The sequence below is a fragment of the Primulina eburnea genome, chromosome 13, assembly GCF_022965805.1.
Source record: "Primulina eburnea isolate SZY01 chromosome 13, ASM2296580v1, whole genome shotgun sequence".
Lineage (NCBI taxonomy): Eukaryota > Viridiplantae > Streptophyta > Magnoliopsida > Lamiales > Gesneriaceae > Primulina > Primulina eburnea.
Window position 1 is genome coordinate 7,471,498 of NC_133113.1, and position 22,735 is coordinate 7,494,232.

Genomic DNA, 22,735 nt, shown 5'->3' on the forward strand with positions numbered 1-22,735 from the left:
CTACTAATTAAAACACTAACTCACACTTAACTTTTAAATAAAACTCTTCAATTAAAATATAACACACGATACTAGACTTTAAAAGTTCTAAAATCATAAACTCACAAAATAGTTATTTTAGGATTCAAAATGCCAACATCTCACTAAATTATTTAAAATGCCCCCAAACTCAACTTAAAATAAAATACCATCTCTAAAATTGCCAAAAATCGTCACCGGGTCTTTTCCTCAATCCCGCCTCGAATGATCGCCTGAAACATGAAACTCGAAAGACATTTTAACGTGCATCACATAAACATAAATAATTTAAAATAATGCATTTAAATAAATCATGCATCGCCAAAACTCATTTAAAATTAATTTAAATGATTTAATAATTAAATGAATGCATGGGTTATACGTGTATTAAATTTGGGCACTACAAATACCATGGACTCGGAAGCATGCCGAGTATGGAACCAACTTTTAACGGAAGTGTGTCAACTGGTGCACCGTCAAGCAACTTTGGTAATAGAAAAAACGTGCGGAATGAGCCTCCCGTGAATGAGTCGTCAGACAAAGCTGAGTCATCGACGTCGAACATCGAACACAGATCAATCTCGCCCTCAAACATTCACAAGCATGTCCGACCACCCCCAAAATTAACTGGAGAGCAAATATGTTGTTGTTTTGGTTGCTTCTCCTCATTGCTTTGTGTCATCCTTTTAGCAATATTACTTTTAATTGTCTCCAAGTAAGATGCATGTCTCAAATCGCCTCTGTATTAGATTGCTATGCAGTGGGATCATTTAAGATGCTAATGTTTTGGGATCATTGTCGTCGGTTTGTTTTTGGTCTGTCGTGTTTCTTACGTGAGTCGTCACATTTTTGTTCCTGGTAAAAAAATTTAACTTTATTGTAACAATCTTTGTACTTCAGTCAGGTTAATGCAAGATATCTACATTTGGTTACATCCAGCGACGTTGACACTTGATTTTAATGCAAATTACTAATATATCTTACATTTTAATTCGGTGTACTAATGCATTGTGATTTCCGACGTACAATTGTAATTGATCTTAAGCACCAACTACCATATTTTGTTCAGGTATTGTATATCCTTCTTCAGATGTCATGTATTTGTCATTATTACTGCAGAACATCAAATTGAATGCATTATTCCTTTTTGTTAATTTATTTTAATGTGTCTACTTTCCTATATCTGATCTTTGTACATTGCAAATCACTCATTTTTCCCATGACAGATACTCTGTTCGAGTAGCTTTTGTATAAATGAAGAATATTTGTAATTATTATATGCATTAACATTACCCAACCACCAAAAGATTTGATGTTGTTGTGCTACAGGATTGCATATTCATTTCGTGCAGAATTCTATTACTCACTGCATTAACGCAATTTATTTGTAGTCTGACTGTTTGGTTTGGGCTGGAATTAATGAGTTAGTTGGCTGTAAAAATTATTTATATAAAGCTTATCACCATATGACATAAAGTGCACATAAAAGAACTAATAGAAGATCTTAATTTCAATCTTCCTCGTCTACTTCAACGTGAGAATGAGTAAGAAAAAGGCACAAGGTTCTGATGAAAGTATTACAAATAGTTGGAAATACCTCATGCCCAGTTACTGGAAAGAAGACTTCGGGTATATTTATCTCACTTCAGACGACGAAGTTGAGATTCTACCATCACCTCCTAAACGTCACAAATCCAGTTGTGTCGAAGATGTAAATGTTTCTTGTGCAGATCCAAAATCCACATGTGGTAAGGAGAGGCAGCTTGCAAAGACTGATGTGCCTCTCAATGTCGAAGCTGTCGGCTGTAGCAGGATCAAGAGTTTGGATTGCTTCAATGGTCCAAGCATGGTCGAAAGCGGAGGTAAGGTGTGGGATGAAGAACAAACTGATATCCAAAGCTCACAGTCTAGTTGCTCACCTGTTAAAAACCGTGGCTGACAGTCTACTTGGATATTGAATTTACTGGTGTGCATGACAGCATGACCTTTTTTTTGTCTTTTGTTGCTTCTCAACAATGTATATTTGTTATCGTACTTAGATGGCACTAGTTAGAATGATGTGCTCCTTTTGTCAGAATGTTGTGAAGCTTATGGTCATGTTTGCTCACACCTTAGTAATGGTTAATTATTGTTGGGATGCAACCAAAGTCCCACATTGGAAGATCTAGAGAAAGATCATGGGTTAATAAAGATGGAATGATATCTCCATTGGTATGAGGCCTTTTGGGTGGTTCCAAAAGCAAAACTATGAGGGTTAAAACCCAAAGTGGACAATATCATACCAGTGTGGAGATATCCGAATTCCATTGGTCCTAACAAGTGGTATCAGAGCCATGGTCTAGATCGAGCCATGTGGGTGGAATCCTCGATACCTAAACGAAGGAGGTAAGAGCTCCCGGTAAAAATCCTTGATTAAACTCTCGGGGTGGTTTATGCTCCCAGTATTCATGTGAGGCGTGCGTTCCAACGCAGTGAAGTGGAGTAACCTCGATTGGAGGACGAATAAGGCTTGAGGGGAGGCTCGAACTATGAGAATAATAGTGGAACTTCGTTTGAGGGGAGGATTGTTGGGATGCAACCAAAGTCCCACATTGGAAGATCTAGAGAAAGATCATGGGTTAATAAAGATGGAATGATATCTCTATTGGTATGAGGCCTTTTGGGTGGTTCCAAAAGCAAAACCATGAGGGTTAAAACCCAAAGTGGACAATATCATACCAGTGTGGAGATATCCTGATTCCATTGGTCCTAACAATTATAAATGTATTTGATGTTATGTTTGTTTAGCATTTATCAGTATTAACGCTTTTTATTTGTCAGTATGTGCGATTTCATTCTTGAAGTTAAAATTTATGACGGAGACAAAAACAACTGATTCAGAAGACTACAGTTATACAATTAAATGCAGTGCTTTAAAGTTTATTCTTCTTCTGTTAATTTAAATCTTCCTAACCACATTGAGAAGCACAATTGGCAGAAATAGTACATCGTAAGCCTGAATGTTTGCTTACGATGGACATAAAGTTTGATGGGAACAACACTTCAAATTAGCACGTCTAAGTCAATGCATTAAGGATCCCTAAACAAAATAAATAAAAAAATGAGGAAAGGTAAACAAATATTAGTAAATACAAAGCACGTGAAAATTATATCAACCACCCATTAATATGGAATACCATATCACATATCTTACCCAAATAAGTCCATACATATGTTGAACAAAAGTGGAAGACACATAGCATGAAGTAGCAAAGTTACTTCCACAAAGCAAAATACATATCCTGTAATACCACATCAACAAAATGGTCAAGTAACATAGACAGAAACAAGCTATTACCAACACAGCATTTTCAGATTGTTTTACTAATCCTTCGCACAAACGATAATTTGTCATCATCGTGAAGACTGAAGAACAATGCTAACTTCTTTGGTTTCTCTATCAATATCTCTGCTGCAATTTGCTTCTCATCCTGCTCAGTCCAGGAATCTTTTCTAACACATCGAGTACATCCTTTGAGACAGGCGTCGCGATCTCATAGTCGTGACTGAGACGTTTACCAAGCTCAGCTATTGCCTCTTTCGTCATAGCAGTAAAGTTGTTGATGGCATCAACAAATAATTCTTCACCTTGCGTTGCTTGTTTTCGTTTCTTTCTAGTAACCTTTAGGTTATCCGATGCTTTGAACGAAGATGTATGTGCAACAGAATTCGTTTCACCACCACCCCTCCATGTTAAGCGGTATGTCTTCGAATCCTATATTCATTTCCGGTCCTACGACATCGGCAACGTTTAGAACCTGTTGAACTGCAGTTGCGAAAGATGATGTTCTTCCCCCTGTTGCACGATCAGACCCAAATATTTCACACCAATCTGTAAAATGTGGCCATGACTTGAATCGCCATGTCTTGACACTACTATCCATCTATCAATTTCATTTTCAATAACATACATATTTTTTTCCAAATTTAATATATTGTAGAGAAAATATGTAATGAAAAATAAAAAAGTTAACAATTTTGGTACTTTCAACTTAACATTACCTTCACAAATGCGTCCCACGCTTCATCCGATGCCTCGATCATTTTTTGCGTGTCATTCCACCCCATTCCGCTTCTACTCAACATGGTAACCAATGTGCCATTATTTTTTTCCAAACATGTATTTTCGAGTTGATGTGTGGAAAGCCTCGTAAGTCGGTCCCTGGGAATATTTTCATTATTGCCTTCTCAAGGAAATTCAGGTAGCCACACTTGAAACCGTTCTCACTTTTTCAGCCATTTGCAATTGCTTCTTTCAATGATTGTATCAATACTTCATCTTCACGAGCACTCCACACCCGCCGACTTTTTTCAGATTTCTTCACCTTGTTAGCCAGTGTACTGCTACATGTTCCAATGTCCATATTCACTTGTGTTGATGTAGTACCTGACAGTAAGAAACATACTCACCAGTTAAAGTAGCACGGTGTTTCAGACTAACAAAAACAGAAACAGATACACAGTGAAACTAAACACAAAATTATCAAACGCTCGTGTCGTAGGGAGTGCAATAACTCAACTACATCAAATTCAAGTTTATTTGATAACAAGCAACACAAAAAATAATCAGAGTTGCTGGTGCACGTAATTGCATTACAATCAAATAAAGTTTATGGTCCTGATTTCGTACGATACTTAATTATTAAACATCGACATTGCAAGGTTATCTCTCCACAAATCCCAAGTCGGGGAAGACTCAATATTGTCAATAAATTCCTCTTCACAAGCTTCTGTTGTGACAGTAGTTTCGTCATCAATCCCTTCTAGTGGGTCTTCAGGCATTTCAAAACGGCTGAAATTATGTAGCAGCATACATGCCAATATGATATGGTTCTGAACTTGCAAAGGATAAAATGTTGGATTGCGTAGTACTGCCAACCGTCTCTTTAATAGACCAAACGCTCTTTCAATAACATTACGTGCACGACAATGTTTTGAGTTGAAATACTCTTTGAAGTTCTGTGGACCTCTAGCTCCAACTGCCCAGTCGTCCATATGGTACCTTGTCCTCCTGTAAGGTGTTAAAAATCCATCGACGTTTGCATAACCATTATCACATAGATAGTAGCAACCTGCAAAGTTTCCCAAAGTTAGGAATGATTTGGAGTATGATAGACACTGGTCGTTAACCATTTCGGGTCATTAATCGTATTGTATACAAAATGAGATGATACAGTATTATAAGTAAAAAAAAATTGATGTCATACCTCGCGGAACCTTTAGACCATCTGCTCGGTGAATTGCATCTCTCAGAACCCTGGCATCTGCCGCCGATCCTTCCCACCCTGTTAGTGCGTAAATGAAATTCATGTTACAGTCACACACGGCCAATACGTTCACAGCTGTTGTTCCTTTCCTTGTTCGGTATCTTGGCTTGTCTTTTTTAAGTACCTGAACATTCACGTACGTACCATCCAATGCTCCAAGACAACCCTACAGAGATTGTGAAAACACATAATGGACCACAATTCAAATAGCTAACGACAATAGGTGTAGTTTCAAAACAGAGGAAAGGACACGTATCTAAAAAATGTTTAAATAAACGAGTATTTTTCATTGTACCTTAAAATATTTCGAAGCCTCGTTGGAGCAGTCTTCTGTCACTGGAGCTGGCTTCACGAGAAGTAATGGGTGTAGTTTCAAAACACATCTAAGCACTTCGTGGAAATGATTGCTAACAGTATGCCCACTACGTAGGTAGTCATGACCAATAACTCTATTTTTCTTGTGATGTGCTAAAATAGACAAAAACATGACAACCTTCTCCTCAACTCGTATGTACCTAGATTCCACTAGGCCACCCACATGGGTTAGGAGATAGCATAGACGTGCGAATGCATTACGAGTCATTCGCAAATTGACAATACATTGGACATCTCCTAAGTCAATAATCCTACGTAAGTGGTTCACTTGAGCATTTATTCTTTCGGGATCATCATGCCTTACACGTCTTCTACGTTGCCTACGCTTTGTTATGGATAAAAATTTGGTGTAGAAACGCGACACAATGGTGACGAACACAAAGGAAGATATAAGAATTTGTTGCAACACTAGAAACTCTTGTGTGTATCCATCTTCTTCACCCATGACAGATAGATGTCTTCCACATCATAAATTAGTATTATTAAGTTTGTACGTAATCCAAAAAAATGTCAAAATATGATTAACCATGCATTAAAATGAAGAAGTCATGGTCCACATCGTTATATACGAAAATGTACAAAAATTATACCTGACCGTGGAGTTTAAGTATGCGGCACATAAGCAAGAACACAACTGGTTGTACATTCATGATGCGGAAGACTTAAGGAAAAAACGGTACACGAAAATAAGAAAAGGTTTCAACAGGGAGGATGGACTTTCAATTGAAGCGAAATAAACCATTCTCTATCTGAAACAATACAAAATCGTAGCAGTAAAAGTTGTTTGTTGCTCTGAAATATGATAATCTCACCAGTATTCTTGACAAGAAAAGTTGTATTTCAACAATGCCTTGTTCGACAGCGTGTGGGTCCGTCCACCCGGTTATCGGAAATCGATTGAATCTTCTTCTTGCCTCACTCTAATTCATACTTGTCTGTCCCCATTCTTTGTTCTTGAGCTTTCTCCTTCGCCGACAAGCTTCATGATGTAGGGTTCTTTCCCTATTTGAATCTGCTGTTCTTTTCTCCTACGTAAATTTAGTATGATTAATGGGGGCAGTTTGGGTATAGTTCAAGAAAATCTACAATACTGTAGCAGACGTGAGAACACATCTCAAGTGTGTAATGTGATATCTTCTACTCAGATTTCAGTCTTCAATGTCGGGCCCATGGATTTTTTATTTATCTCAATAAGACAAAGGAACATGGGATGAGAGAGTATGTGTCATCTAATCACATACTCATCCACCGAGACAAACAGGCGCTTAGAATATTTACTATATATTCTTGTAATCTTCTAATTAGGTAGTTAACTATTTTAAAATTCTATAGGTGTATATATTCGTATATCATTCAATTGATGGAATACGATTCGTTTCAGTATCTTTATGGTATCAGAACATCAAGCTCAAGCTCCAATTAAATCCCCAATTAAATTTTAACAACCACATCTTGTCACTGTTGCACCACACACAAAACCCACATCCTCTCTTTTGCTTTCTTCTACAGCCCAACAGCTCATATGATGTCTTCACCGCCTCATGACTCTTTTTTTGAAGTCACTCACACTGTCAGTACAAATTCTAATATTACAACAACACATCCAATCATATCGTTTAATGTTGCTGCACAAGCTCCATTGAAGTTGATAGCCTCAAATTACCTCTCATGGCGGCTACAGTTTACTAATCTTCTCACCGGGTACGATCTGCTCGGATTAGTTGATGGCACTCACCCGTGTCCCGAGCAGATTTTCACGGTCAATGGTGTTGCCACTGCCAACCCATCACATCTTGCATGGATATGTCAAGATCAACTCATCTTGAATGCTATTATCGGTTCGTTATCTCCTTCATTAATACCGTTCATCGTGACTGCCCGGACATCCTCAGATGCTTGGTCCACTTTTGCTCACACCTATGGCAAACCAACTCGTGGTCGTGTAACTCAACTGAAAACACAAATCAGCCACCCGATAAAAGGATTCCAGACTATCATTGAATTTTTGCAAAATGTCAATACAAAAGCAGATGAACTTGCCTTGATGAATGCTCACGTCGATATTGAAGATCTTACTATTAAAAATTCTTGAGGGCCTTGATGATGAATACAGAGGACTAGCCAGAGCCATACAAGCACGAGAGACAACCATTTCTTTTGAAGAACTATATGAAAAACTTCTCAATCATGAAGCTTTTCTCGCTGCAAAAAAGGACGCACACACCCATCTTCCGGTCACTGCCAACACTGTCGCAAAGGCTGCCACATCGCACAAGCCTAACTACCGCGCTTCCAACCAGTCTCACACGACTCACTTTCGATCTCCGGGTGCATGGACTCCTCGCCCATCGCAGCTACCAACTCAACGTCCTCCTCGCCCTTACCTCCGGCGCTGTCAATTGTTTGACGAGCAAGGACACTCTGCCAAGAGATGTCCCAATCTAAAATACTTTATGTGGCAAAATTCTGCACCATTGCAGCCTCCATCCAAGATGTCACATGCTTGTCATCAATCCAATGCTGCCGCCCACCCCTCAGCTTCATCTGACTGGATTCTAGACTCAGGCGCAACACATCACGTGACCACAGATCTTGATAACCTTTCTCTTCACTCTCCTTATATTGTGTCTGACGATGTAGTAGTTGGTGATGGAGCAGGTTTGCAAATAACACACACTGGTTCTCTTCATCTTAATGCTATCCATGTTACCATCTTCTCTACCCCCATCGTCGTACCTCCCACGTAAAGCCTCTCGTTTACCTCTCCTGAATCCTCTATCACGCTTGTTCTCCCCCAATTTTCATTTTGCCTTTCACCATCGCCTCCCAAAGGATCTATCACGCTCGTTCTCCCCCAATTTTCATTCTGACTTTCACCATCGCCTCCCAAATCATATTCATCCTTGTCTTATCCTCTACCCATATTATTAGACTTAGATTTGTTCCCGCTAGTACTAATTTCAAGTTTACTCATCCTCTCATGTAATGGCTCCAATTCGAATCTCATCATTCTAGTGATGTGAGCAAATAACACCTTCATATGAACCTTAGAAAGTCCTTGGTTCGAGCCATCACCCACTTCCTTCTCAGTTTTTCGTTCAAACATCGTACCTGCAAGAAACTTTAGTAGAAATAAAAAAAATTTCCTCACCCAAATTCCCACAATCATTCCAAAGAAAAAATCACTTGTTCTCAAGTGTTTCACTCAAGTTTGAAATTTCTCTAGAATGTTCACTTAAGCTTTGTAGCTTGTATGTATCAAACTTACTGTTCAACTTGTAGACACTTGCAACTGTCTCAATTTAACTGTACGAAACCGGATTCTGTTCCGGTGCCTCTTTTGTACGATGTGCGTGCGGATGTTGTCTTCTTGGTCATTTAACACTTGAATGATTTTTCAATGCCCTCCAATTTGGTTGGCATGCTCCCGGAACCCTTCCAATCTTGACGACATGTTTGTAGACCCTTCTTGGTAGCTCACAATTAGTCCTTTAAGAGCTTTCTAAAACTTCTTGTTTCTCCCTCTTGTTATTGGTCCTCCAACAACTTTAACAGATCTAATGCTTTCTTAGGAGCTTGATTATCTATGATCGCATCACAACTCATGAACTTAGCTGATACAAAGATAAGTGATAAATACCCAATTTTCTCGATTCGAGAAATTTTTTCATATATAACATGGTTTAATTTTAACAGCCCTGATCTATATATATTTTACATGATGCATCATATCATCTCACAAAATTCAAACAGTGCCTTGGTGTATTCTCATCCCTTAAATGGGATAGCAACCCTAATCTTGAGGTGGGTTTTAACCCAAAACAGGGAATTGGGATGGTGTTTTTTTGGGTATGACATGGTAACTACATACTAGCCAGCCATTAAATCGTCCGCGCAGACCAAATAATAATTATTTGGATAAGGAAATATATTAAAATATAGGAATCATTGTTAGATGCGGCATCATGCGCTTGGAAATGTCATATTATATGATAAGAAACCAATTTTGGTTTCTTTAATTCAATCCCTTCTTACCTTCCTTTTCTCGAAGGGGACATCTTTAGGCACCACGTGTGTGCAATTGGCCCAACAGCGTTACTAGCCACTACCGTTCAAATTCTTGTATTTTTTCCAAAAAAAATTTAATAAATTATACTATAAACAATAAAATATTCCTCCAATTCACACATCATATACATGCCATATCTCTGTGAAGTGCTCAAGCGATACTTCAAAAATACCGCGAGGCTATGCAAATGGCTGTTCTGAGTTCACCCTTGAATCTTAGCCTGGAAAGAGCTCGGATTTTTTTGGGTTGGCGGCTGTGTACAATACTCCATTGTGACGTGATTCCAGCTTTCTATAAGATAAACATGATCTCTCGCAGCAATGCCCTCTGGCTCAGCTGGTGAGCATCCTCAGAATATCCCCAATCTAGAGCTTATTACCAACAAAATGCATTGTAACCTAAGAAACTCCCAACTTCATACGCTCTTCTCCATTCTTCTTTTGGTCCAACATCCAATATCATAGAATCTCATCTCATCAGATCAGCGATCGAGCCACCAAACCTTGCAATCGGTGGCATAACCTTCAATGACAACAATATCTCCAGTTTCAGAATTATTACACTTGTATGCCTTGTTAACGTGCAATCCCGGGATTCTTATGTCTAGATTATACTTTTGGTCAAATTTTAGAACACCAGTCTCACTACGTTAGCACACATATGACTATTTTCTGCAATCAATGATACATACAAGGCAGGAATCCTTTATATATAGAACTAACACCATTTCATAATATAACGATTCAGCAAGGCAGGAACATGACAGCTTCTCGTGGTGTTGTTTATAAGTCAACAAAATTTGACATGATGTTTCGAGTTGTGGGGGTGTTTTGGACGATGAACAAGACTGACCTTTCACGAAGGCACACTTTCATGAGCTTGTAAATGAGAAGTGTCAGCGCTCCAGCGCATCTTTCCACATTCTTGAGAACTTGGCTGCTAAAGAAGTGTGTGGGGAATCTGGAGGAGAAAACAATAGAATAGTGAGTATATATGATAAAATCATCAAATGGTAAATTGACTGATTGAAATTTCTAACTCATAAATCACATCGAGCCAAAGCAATCCAAAAAAAAAAATTTAAGCATTTTGAACACAAAAGAAAATTATCTTCCGTAAACAGAAGAACGCACCACCACCTCTTGTGAAGAAGAATTTTTCGGGAGGCCCAGGTGGCTTAGTACATAAATGCAGAAATGTGACAAAATAGTTGAGGGATTTACAAGGGACTGAGTATTTTGTAAAACTGTAGTCGATGAACTTAGATTAAATTCTCAACTAATATAATTACGATGGTTCATTGTAGAGGTAATGAACTTATTGACAAATAAAATGTGGATGCCTATTGAAATAAATGTCAGACTATATTTTTAAATTCATAGTGCAGTTTAAAAGCAGTCCACGAGAACCCATAGAGAATCAGCAACAAATATGCTTTCTTTAAAACCTTAAAAAAATTGATTTTCGGCCTATAGAGTTTGCAAGAAAAATACAATATGGCCCATAGAAACCATAGTTTCATATTCACCAAATTAGGCAAGCACAACATAAGATAACCACTAAAAGCACAAGACATGTTAACCATCAAAACCTCCTTGTATCATAAACACAAGGACAGATGTGGATACTTTACCTTCAGAATCTTTAAGAACTGAAGCATTACTTTGGAGGTATAATCTATCACACTGATGTAATTCTAAGCCTTCCATCTTAGCAAGCTCGTCCAACATATGACCTATAAATTGATAGGCGACCATACTCACGGCATCACAAGCTCCCTGCACCTCAAGGTATTGATTAACACTCCTGCTCTGCTCAGGTAAGGGGATTTTCTGTTCAACTGGTGAATCAGAAAATTCTAATTTCGAGGTGGAAAATGAGAATTTTGTCGTCTTTCCACCACTAATTTCATTGTGGCTGCTGTCAGGCGAGTTAGAAGGAGAAAATAGTTTTTTCTTGATTGTCGCTTTAAGAATATCAGGATAAGCCAATCCACATTCCCCAAAGCATCCTGGTAGGTGATGTTTCGTATCTGTGAATGAACAATCTAGTACTTTTAAGTCCCCACATTTTGCGGAAGGAACAAAACTATGGTTTTTATCTGGATCCATTTCTGTGGTACGAAAAGACATTAGAGGTACATCCAACTTACCGCTTGAGGACGGAAGAGGGGAAAAGAAATTTGATTTAGCCGTTGATACAGGTGATGTAAAGTGAGTGTCTCACAAGTTGGCATCTTGATCCTAGCCAAATCGGTGTATGGGTGTCTGTTATAGACAACGGCTAATTGGGATAACAAACCAACTGCCATGCATAACAGAAAGGCTACTGAATCGGTGGTAGGCTGGAATATAAAAGGGAGATGGAAGGCTTGAGAGAAAGGACACTCGGAAGAGAAAGGAATTACAGAGGAGCGATCCAAGAGGAAGAGAAGAGAGATCCGAAATTCATAAAAGATTGTATTCTTGTTCTTGAGCAGAAGCTCTGTAATTGTAATTGTAATCGAGTACCTTGGTTCATTCAATAAAAGATTGGTTGCTCTCCCGTGGACGTAGGCACTTCTTTGCCGAACCACGTAAATCTCTTTGCATGTGTTTTATACTGCTATGTGTGTGTGAGTTGCTGTAATTCCGTATTCATTAAGAACGAATCCTAACAAGTGGCGCCGTCTGTGGGAATCTACGAGGATGGGTTCGTTAAAATTCGACATTGAAAAATTCTCAGGCAAAAATGATTTTGGCTTGTGGAGGATCAAGATGCGTGCGATCTTGGTGCAACAAGGACTTGTCGAAGCCCTGAACGGAGAAGCGAATATGGCTACAACCTTGAAGGACACAGAAAAGGAAACAATTCTGGAGAAGGCTCATAGTGCAATCATTCTCAGCCTCGGAGATAAAGTCCTTCGTGAAGTTTCGAAGGAGAAATCTGCCGAAGATATATGGAAGAAGCTGGAAAAGTTGTACATGGCCAAATCTTTGGCCAATCGCCTATACATGAAGCAACGCTTGTACTCCTTCAAGATCAGAGATGAGAAAAATCTCCTGGATGAAATCGATGAATTCAACAAGATCTTGAATGATCTGGATAATGTGGACATCAAACTTGAAGAGGAGGACAAGGCTCTGTTTCTGCTGAATGCACTCCCTCATGCATATGACAATTTCAGAGAAGCTATGTTGTATGGAAGAGAAAAGACAATCTCGCTTGAAGAGGTCTTATCAGCCATTCAAGCGAAGGAACTTCAGAGGAACCATCAAACAACAAAAGAACCTCAAGGTGAGATATTTCATGTTCGAGGAAGAACAGAAAAGAGATCGCAAAAGGGACCAAGAAATCGATCCAGATCAAAGAGTCTAACAAAGTATAAATGCTTCAATTGCCATCGTGAAGGACACTTTAAAAGAGATTGTCCAGAAAAGAAAAGAAGATACCAAGAAAGGCCCAAACAAAATGATGAAGTAGCAGATGTAGCCGATGGATACGAATCAGCAGAAGCTCTCATGATCTCAGATCAAGATTCTAATAATGACTGGATTCTTGATTCGGGATGCACTTTCCACATGTGCCCTATGAAATCTTGGTTTGAAAGCTTCACAGAATCTGATGAAGGATTAGTGCTACTGGGAAATAATAAGCCATGCAGAATTAAAGGTACTGGCTCTATCAGATTGAGAATGCACGATGGACAAGACAGGCTGCTAAACCAAGTGAGGTATGTTCCTGAATTAAAAAGGAATTTGATCTCACTAGGGACCCTTGACAGTGATGGTTTCATGTTCAAATCTGAAAATGGAACTATGAAAGTGATGAAGGGTTCATTAGTTGTCATGAAAGCTGTAAAGAGGAACTCACTGTATGTGCTTCAAGGAAATACAGTGGTAGGTGGGGCTGCTATGGCACAAATGACAGCCAATAATGCAAGTCTTTGGCATTTAAGGCTTGGCCATGTGGGGGAAAAGGGGTTGATTGAATTATCAAGACAAGACCTGTTGTGTGGGGACAAAATTCAAAGCTTAAAATTTTGTGAGAACTGCATATTTGGAAAAGCAAAAAGGGTGCACTTCGGATGTGGTAAACACACAACAAACAAGCCACTAGACTATGTTCATGCTGACCTTTGGGGCCCCTCAAGGACAGCAACTCATGGAGGAGGCAGATATTTTTTGTCCATAGTAGATGACTATACCAGGAGACTATGGGTTTACATATTGAAAACAAAGGATGAAGCAGCACTGAAATTCAAAGAATGGTTGCAGGCAACAGAGAATAAACTGGACAGAAAATTGAAGCATCTTCGAACAGATAATGGATTAGAATTCTTTTCTGAATCATTCAAGGAACTCTGCAAGTCAAAGGGAATCACAAGACACAGGACTGTTGCTGGAAACCCACAACAAAATGGGGTAGCAGAAAGGATGAATCGTACACTGTTAGAACGAGTGAGATGCATGATAATAAGTGCTGGTTTACCTAAATCTTTCTGGGGAGAAGCGATACATACAGCATGCTACTTGATAAACCGATGCCCTTCAAGTGCTATCAATTTTAAAACACCAATGGAATTGTGGAAAGGAAGCCCAAGTGAATACTCACATCTTAGAGTATTTGGTTGCTTGGCATATGCCCATATCAAGCAAGATAAACTAGGAGCAAGGGCTTTAAGATGCATCTTTATTGGTTATCCTGATGGAGTCAAAGGATATAAAGTATGGAACTTGGAAGCCACTGGTCCTAAATGCTTTAATACAAGGGATATCACTTTTGATGAAAGCAAGATGGGCTATGGATGGATAGAAGGGTGCACTGTGATGAGAAAAACAGGTTATCAAGAAACACCAATTGAGGTGGAGCCAATTCACAATACCCCACAAGAGTCTGTGGTAGAAGAAGGAGATGAAGTGTCCACAGATATTACAGATCATCATGCTACTGACCAAGATCAACAGACACACATTTTAGCAAGAGACAGGCCGAGAAGAGAAGTGAGACCCCCTAAGAGGTATGCACATGCAGACTTAACATGGTATGCACTTTCTGTAGCTGAAGAGGTGGAGTTCCATGAGCCAGCAACCTATGAGGAAGCTATCACTTGCAGCAAAAGAAAAGAATGGCAAGGAGCAATGGATGATGAGCTTCAATCCCTACTGAAAAATAATACGTGGCAGCTGGTAAACAAACCCAAGGGGCAGAGGATACTAGGATGTAAATGGTTGTATAAAGTTAAAGAAGGGCTGACAGAAGCAGAAAAATTTAAGTACAAAGCGAGGTTGGTGGCGAAAGGCTATTCTCAAATGGAAGAATTAGACTTCAATGAGATTTTCTCCCCGGTTGTCAAACACTGCTCTATAAGAATAATACTCGCTTTAGTAGCCCACTTGGACATGGAGCTTGAACAACTCGATGTAAAAACCGCATTCCTCCATGGAGAGCTCGAAGAAACCATTTATATGGAAAAGCCCAAAGGATTTGAGCCAAAAGGGTCTGAACAGAAAGTTTGTCTTCTTAAAAATTCTCTCTATGGACTTAAACAAAGTCCTAGACAATGGTATAAGAGGTTCGATGTGTTTATGCTAAAGATCAACTTCGAAAGGAGTAATTATGATAGTTGTGTCTACTTTAAACTCGGAGACAATGGAGTGATGACTTACCTCTTACTGTATGTGGATGATATGCTCATTGCAAGTGTGAGCAAATCTGAAATACAAGCTTTGAAACAGCTGCTCAGTTCAGAATTCGAAATGAAAGACTTGGGAAAGGCCAAGAGGATATTAGGGATGGAAATCACAAGGAAAAGGGACCACAAGATTCTGTTTTTGAGCCAAGAGACATATATAAAGAAAGTGCTAAAACGTTTCAATATGCATGATGCTAAAACAGTAAGCACACCATTAGGACACCACTTCAAACTCTCCCTGGCACAGTCACCAACAAGTGAAGAGGAGAGGATGAAAATGATGAATGTTCCATATGCTAGTGGTGTGGGAAGCATCATGTATGGGATGGTTTGTAGTCGACCGGACTTAGCCCACTCAATAAGTTTGATTTCCAGGTTCATGGCCGATCCGGGGCAGCCTCATTGGGAAGCACTGAAATGGACTCTAAGATACTTAAGGGGCACAGTGAATGTGGGATTAATGTTCAATAATCAACCTGAAATCACAAAACAACCACTTGAGGGTTTTGTGGACTCTGATTTTGCAGGGAACATAGACACAAGAAAGTCCATAACAGGTTATGTCTTTACCTTATTTGGTACAGCTATTAGCTGGAAAGCTACGTTACAGTCAGTAGTAGCTCTATCTACTACCGAAGCGGAGTTTATAGCTGTCACGGAGGCAATTAAGGAGGCAATCTGGCTGAAAGGACTCCTAGCTGAGCTTGGAATAAAACAAGAACAGGTGGTGGTAAATTGTGATAATCAAAGTGCGATCCATCTGTCAAAGCACCTTGTATTCCACGAACGATCAAAGCATATCGATGTCAAGCTGCATTTTGTAAGGGACATCATCTCTAAGGGAGAAATCAAACTTGAGAAGATAGCAACTGAAAACAACCCCGCAGATATGCTAACAAAGTCACTGCCTCAAGTCAAGTTCAAGTCCTGCTTGCACTTGATTAATACAGTGACTGCTGAATAGATCAAGGTGGAAAATGGAGAGTAGCCAAGCTTGGAGACAAGGTGGAGATTTGTAAAGTGAGTGTCTCACAAGTTGGCATCTTGATCCTAGCCAAATCGGTGTATGGGTGTCTGTTATAGACAACGGCTAATTGGGATAACAAACCAACTGCCATGCATAACAGAAAGGCTACTGAATCGGTGGTAGGCTGGAATATAAAAGGGAGATGGAAGGCTTGAGAGAAAGGACACTCGGAAGAGAAAGGAATTACAGAGGAGCGATCCAAGAGGAAGAGAAGAGAGATCTGAAATTCATAAAAGATTGTATTCTTGTTCTTGAGCAGAAGCTCTGTAATTGTAATTGTAATCGAGTACCTTGGTTCATTCAATAAAAGATTGGTTGCTCTCCCGTGGACGTAGGCACTTCTTTGCCGAACCACGTAAATCTCTTTGCATGTGTTTTATACTGCTATGTGTGTGTGAGTTGCTGTAATTCCGTATTCATTAAGAACGAATCCTAACAGGTGAAGTTTCACAAATGCTTTCTGATCCACAATATGAATCATGAGAATAATGTCCACCATACTGAGGGTTCTCTCTTACTTGTTCATCGTCATCTGATATATAAAGGATATCACTTTTTTCTAAATCCTCCATGTATGCGTTAGAAAAATCTCGATCAAATGCATACTCAGGTAGAATGTTCCATATAACTTCTTTTTCTTGAGCACTGACAATTAATACATATTCTACCTCTTTTTGTATTTCCTCCTCCACTAACTCTTTGGTATGAATCCCTGAAGAGGGCGATCTTCTGAGACGTGGACGTCGAGATCTATTATTGATGATAATGTCAAGAGTTTCCAGTAAACAATTTGGGACCTTGTCCATATCGCTGCACTCAAAAAGATATTCAGTCAATAAATTCCTTACAGCCCTGCGTAAACTTCTGATCGACATCTCAACATTAGGAGACAGTAAAACATTCACTCTTCTGACTTCTATCAAGCTTACTCTCTTCGGATCATTTATGAAGAAAATAGCCCTTGCGATGTCATTTTGTAATGCTTCGATTTCTAGTGAAAATTTCCTAAATTCTATTACAGCAGGCTGGTTAAGCATCAGCTTTAATGTCAAGCCAGCAACTCCCAAAGCCCCAGCTAACGATTCTACAGGTTCATTACCATTACTAAGATCCAAGAGCATCTTCATGCACTCTTTCCTAATTACATTGATTAAACCATCACGGCTCCATCCAGATTTTGCTGACTGCAGGGTTGGGGTGTATCCCCTAACTCCTCTCACCTTCCTATGCATAGCGCTTAACGCTCTAAAAGGGAAGTCCTCAAGCCCATCCAGTATCTTCATACCTGCAGCGCAATAAGATTCAGAAGGAGTTGGACAAACCGCCTGATACCCACGAAAAATTGTCATATCTTTCAGTAGTTGAAAAATATGTTTCAATCTTGTTTTGGAAATGTCACTCTTATCAGCAAGAAATTCAGGAAGAAACTCTCTAATTATCTTCTTCATACACCAATTGGTTTTTTCGTATTTAACTAATCCCCCCGTGAGTATCTCAACGAAAGAATATAATCCTTTGTTTGTCATGTCATCAAGAAGGAAGAATACATCTTTGAGATCATCGTGGGAATTAAAAATTTGTAAACCCTCTAGAACACCATGGTTTTCCATTTTGCAGTTATATGCATTATATCCCCTTTCTACGCAACTTCTTATGTCATCATAGTTCACCTGGAATGAAACATCAAATTTCCAGAACATCAGACAAAATAACCTCCATATGCAGAATGTAAATTCACGCATGTGTTCAAAGTATGCAATTAAACCACTACACGAAGCATGTGATAAAAGGACCAGTGCAATTCTCTTAAAAAAAAATAAGATATTTCATAATTTCATAGTAGTCAACGCAAGTCAGGACATATGATCTAAGTTATGTCAGGACGTATGATCTTATTTCCCTAATAAAAATCAAGTTTGCAGGTAGAGGAGATGAAGTTCAAGAGGCATATAGTGCTAAAAAATCAAAATCGAAATAGAGATTGAGTAATTTATTTTCTAAATACTATTGAAGTTTCTCGAGATTTTGTTGTGTGATCTCTCCTTGAATGCTTAGAGGATTATAAAGTAATTCCAAAATATCCAAGTCATACTTAGTCTTTTTCTTTCACTTCATCGCTGCTACTTTCCACAGAAACTTCAGTTTCACCCAGAATATCACCTAATAAGGATGTCCTATAGAGAAGTAATGAGAATGTCAATGCCTCAACCCTACACCCCTATGCTCACACAGAAAGAGATGAAGGGACTGAGTGCAAACCATTAAAATAATCCAAAATCAATTAATCAAGTGTTATAACACAGTATAGTCAGAAAACTCACATCGTCCTCTCTAACTAATGACTCAGGTAGAATCCTGCCAAAAAAAAAGATTAAAAACACTTCACCACTATTATTCACTCAAAAATCAGTGTTTCCAAAAAACCCTGAACCGCATTTATCAAAACATCAAAGACAATAATATCATCAAGGAAAAAACGAAAAATCCCCTAATATGCCAAACTTTAAAGCACAAATGCAATGTGTGGCCATAAATTATTAGGAAATAAGTATAATCCTAATTTAAAATATAAATGCATTGATTGATTAATAAAATGATGATAAATGATAAAATATGACCATGTGGGAAAGTATGTAATATTATTTTAAAAATAAATATATTATGGAGATGAAGCATATGGTTACACATATAGAAAAGGTTTCACAAATAACTATAATAACAAAACCCTTTTCTGGAAAAAATACAAAATATTTCAAGTTCATAACATACACCCGAAGGCTTAATGCACATTGACAATTTTTTAAAAAGACAATAACACAGCCCTAATATCAAAATAAAGCAACAAACTGTCACATAGCAAACTCAAGTTTTTTTAGAAAAAATAATGCACAAAAAAATTTATATATCATGTTGATCATACCATGGGGTCATTGACAACAATTTTTTTTTATTTTCTTGTTTTTAAAAATATTCCTCATAGTTGGTAAGTAATATAAGAACATAAAATTAAAATTCATTCCGAACATCATGATTATTTGTGTAACCTCATATCCGAACCTCAACTCCCAACCTTGTCCAACCCCACTTCCCAGTCACATCCCGACTTCACCATCTACATTTAACGTGTTATAATTCCCTTCAAAATATAACCACCATTTTGACACAGATCTTCAAACTCATTGCTATATGTTAACCATGGAGTAAAACCATATTCAAACGTCAAACTCATTGCTATATGTTAACCATGGAGTAAAACCATATTCAAACGTTAATATTGATTTATTTAGAATTCAACCTTCTTCGAAACAACTCAATAAACCAAGGAAAAAAACATACAAGGGCATATTAGTTTTTCATATTTCTCTTATGAACTCAAGCAAATTAATCAGCATGCTTAACATGAAGTAACATATCCAAAACTAGCAGTTCGTTGCTCACGCAATGCACGTGATAAAATATGAAATAAGTATAATCCAAATTTAAAATACAAATGCATTGATTGAGGAATTGATATGACGATAAATGACAGAATATGATTATGCGGGAAAATTATAAAATATTATTTTAAAAATAGGTAAGGTTTCACATGAAAATAATAACAAACTTTAGAAAAAAATGTAAACGCAAAATATTTCAATATCATAAACATATTCCCGAAAGCTTAATGGAACACATTGACAATTTATTTTTATCTTTTTAAATGACAAAATTAACACATCCCTAATGTCAAAATGAATCAACAAATTTTCACATAGAAAACTCGGGTCTTTTTACAAAAATAATCAAAAACTTCTATTAATCATATTGATTTTACAGTGGGGTTATTAATAATAATTTTTTATTATTTTCTTGTTTTTTGAAAATATTCCTCCAAGTCGGCAAGTAATATAAGAACATAATTTAAAATACATTCCAATTAAAAACATTGTGGTTGTTTTGTGTTACCTCCTACCCAAACCCAACCTTGTCCAAACCTACTTCAGTCGCATCATCCCTACTTCAGTCATCTACAAATTAAGTCTTATAATTCCTTTAAAAGTATCACCACTATCACAGTACACATCAAATATTTTGATAGTGAAAACTTCATACTCATTGCTATGTGTTAATCATGGAGTAAACCATACTCAAACTCTCTTTAAAGCCAAACCTTTAGAAACTCTCTTTAAAGCCAAACCTTTAGAGATTTAAAGGATTACCTTCAAAGCCAGTACAGTTTCTCTTTAGAAACGTGATCGTACGGCTTTATTAAAGTTATCATAACAGGGAGTCTGAATTTTTCACCATCAAAACATATATTTATCTAAAGTTCAACCTATTTCTAAGCAATTCAATTTACACAGAAAAAAAAATATAGAGACATAGTTCATACATCAAGTTTTTCACATTTATGCAATGAATTTTTACCAATTAATCAACATGTTTAACATAAAGCAACATGTAATAATAAAAGGATATAGAAAACAAAAATTATACAAAAAAGAAAGAAAATCTATACTAGGAATTTCCTACATAATTAAAGATGAGTATTATATGGACGAAAGAATTACTAGCGTTTTCCATAAAATGTGTGTGGGACACTCTACATATTGGAGTAGCACAAATCGAAAGTCATAGTTGTTTTAGGGTGACAATATCATAAGTACTTGACCTTAAAATATTTCATCTACAAATTTTTTAAAAAAGTCCGCAACAATTCTTAGGAGGCTGTAAGCTCGAAAGAAGACACCAAGCCCATTAAACTAGATTTCTAGGTAGATGAGCTTTTCTAGACATGTTAGCCACACCACAATTTCTTGCTGATCCAGTATGGGATTCTTAGAGGCTGATTCTAAACAGTGTTCTTTTCTCGATCAATAATGACACCCAAAACTAGAATTCTCCACCGTGATCGCACACACTGAAAAAAGGTTTAAAAAAATACACACATGAAAACAAAAACAAAAGAAAAACAAAATTTTGTGCATACTTATCATTGGGTGGCAGTAGTTCTTCAGCACGTTCTTGTTCTCTTTTGGGCAAGGATAGACCCATCAAACATCTACAAAGTAATTTTCCAGATTTAATTACAAAACATGCTTCAAAAGAATGAACATAAAAAATATAATTAAGAGACAAAAGGAATGGAAGGAAAAGTGGTTGGAAGAATTAATTACCGGCGCTTAAGTCTAAGAAGAGACTCACGCTCCTTAAGTTGAGATGTCAAAGCTTTAAAATCTTCCTTGTGCCATCCTCTTTCAGTCAGTCCTTCAAAATTCTCTTCCATAGAGTCGAGTTGTGAAGGAAGCTTAAAAAATAAAATTGCCGAAATAGGAGTTAGAAAAATTCCCCGTAATTACCAGTAGCAACTTTCTGCGAAGCTCAAGCAAATTAAAATCAGCAACTTTTAAATAAATACGAGCATTATATTTAGTTTTATTGCCAACGCTGTGGCAGATAATTTATTTCAACGATTAATCATCAACCTTAATTTCAATCATCAACCTTAATTTCAATCAACAACTTGGGCTTTATAAAATTTCAGAAAATTACGACTTTCAACTAAAATGCCCAAGCTCATATATTTTAGTTTAAATCGCACAAATTACTAAAATTCACTATATTAATATTCTTGGCTAGAATATTCGCAACACGATTGCATAATTTTCGAAATATCGTTAAAGATAATTGCATTACTAGTTCAATAATAATTTATAGGTTCGCCGGAATATACCAAGAAGTCGATCAACTCTTTTAACTATGATCTTAAGTCTTAACCCAATAATTAACCAATAATGTTGTGATATTTGAGCCAAAATTAATTTAAATTGAGTCAATAAAATTCCTCACCCCAGGCACCTTCTATAATTGAACAATAAGCTGGAATCGATCTTCAAAATCGCCAAGAACTAAAACAAAATTTCAGCAAGGTGCAATGTTGGTGGTCACAAGGCAAAAGAGTTGACGAGAGAAATTCGGTTCACGGCTGGCTCAAAGTGAAAAAGGTCGGGTTGGTCGGAAAGTGTTCTAAAGTTTGAGTACCACCTTCCTTATGTCAGAACCCAAGCACAACACTAGCTTTAACCACTGTCTAATTGGTGTTTTCCGACAAAAAAATGAATATTATGGCGTTCGATTGACCAAAATAACTAAAATTCAGAAGTTATTGCACAAAAACCAAAAATTGAAAAGTTGATGGAATAAAAAATAGAGAAGGAACAAGCCACTAAACCAAAAGTTATTTTTACTTTTTGTTTGTCCTTTTAACTTGTCAAGATTGAGTACTA

General features: G+C 37.5%; 3 protein-coding genes across 3 annotated transcripts; all 3 read right to left on the reverse strand.

Moving 5' to 3' along the window:
- Positions 1-4,630: 4,630 nt before the first annotated feature.
- On the reverse strand, positions 4,631-6,857 carry LOC140810183 (uncharacterized). Its single transcript, XM_073168048.1, has 4 exons — positions 6,290-6,857; positions 5,620-6,157; positions 5,265-5,490; positions 4,631-5,129 (listed from the first exon to the last, which is right to left on the reverse strand). The coding sequence occupies exons 1-4, from the start codon at positions 6,343-6,345 to the stop codon at positions 4,693-4,695; spliced, it is 1,257 nt and encodes a 418-aa protein (XP_073024149.1). The 5' UTR covers positions 6,346-6,857; the 3' UTR covers positions 4,631-4,692.
- Positions 6,858-10,296: 3,439 nt separating this feature from the next.
- Positions 10,297-12,288, reverse strand: LOC140810256 (uncharacterized). The gene is made up of 4 exons (XM_073168128.1): positions 12,279-12,288; positions 11,921-11,989; positions 11,402-11,800; positions 10,297-10,728 (listed from the first exon to the last, which is right to left on the reverse strand). The coding sequence occupies exons 1-4, from the start codon at positions 12,286-12,288 to the stop codon at positions 10,664-10,666; spliced, it is 543 nt and encodes a 180-aa protein (XP_073024229.1). The 3' UTR covers positions 10,297-10,663.
- Positions 12,289-16,888: 4,600 nt separating this feature from the next.
- Positions 16,889-22,515, reverse strand: LOC140810257 (uncharacterized). Its single transcript, XM_073168129.1, has 5 exons — positions 22,299-22,515; positions 21,626-21,756; positions 21,439-21,510; positions 18,791-18,824; positions 16,889-18,139 (listed from the first exon to the last, which is right to left on the reverse strand). The coding sequence occupies exons 2-5, from the start codon at positions 21,733-21,735 to the stop codon at positions 16,889-16,891; spliced, it is 1,467 nt and encodes a 488-aa protein (XP_073024230.1). The 5' UTR covers positions 21,736-21,756; positions 22,299-22,515.
- Between the last annotated feature and the right edge of the window lie 220 nt (positions 22,516-22,735).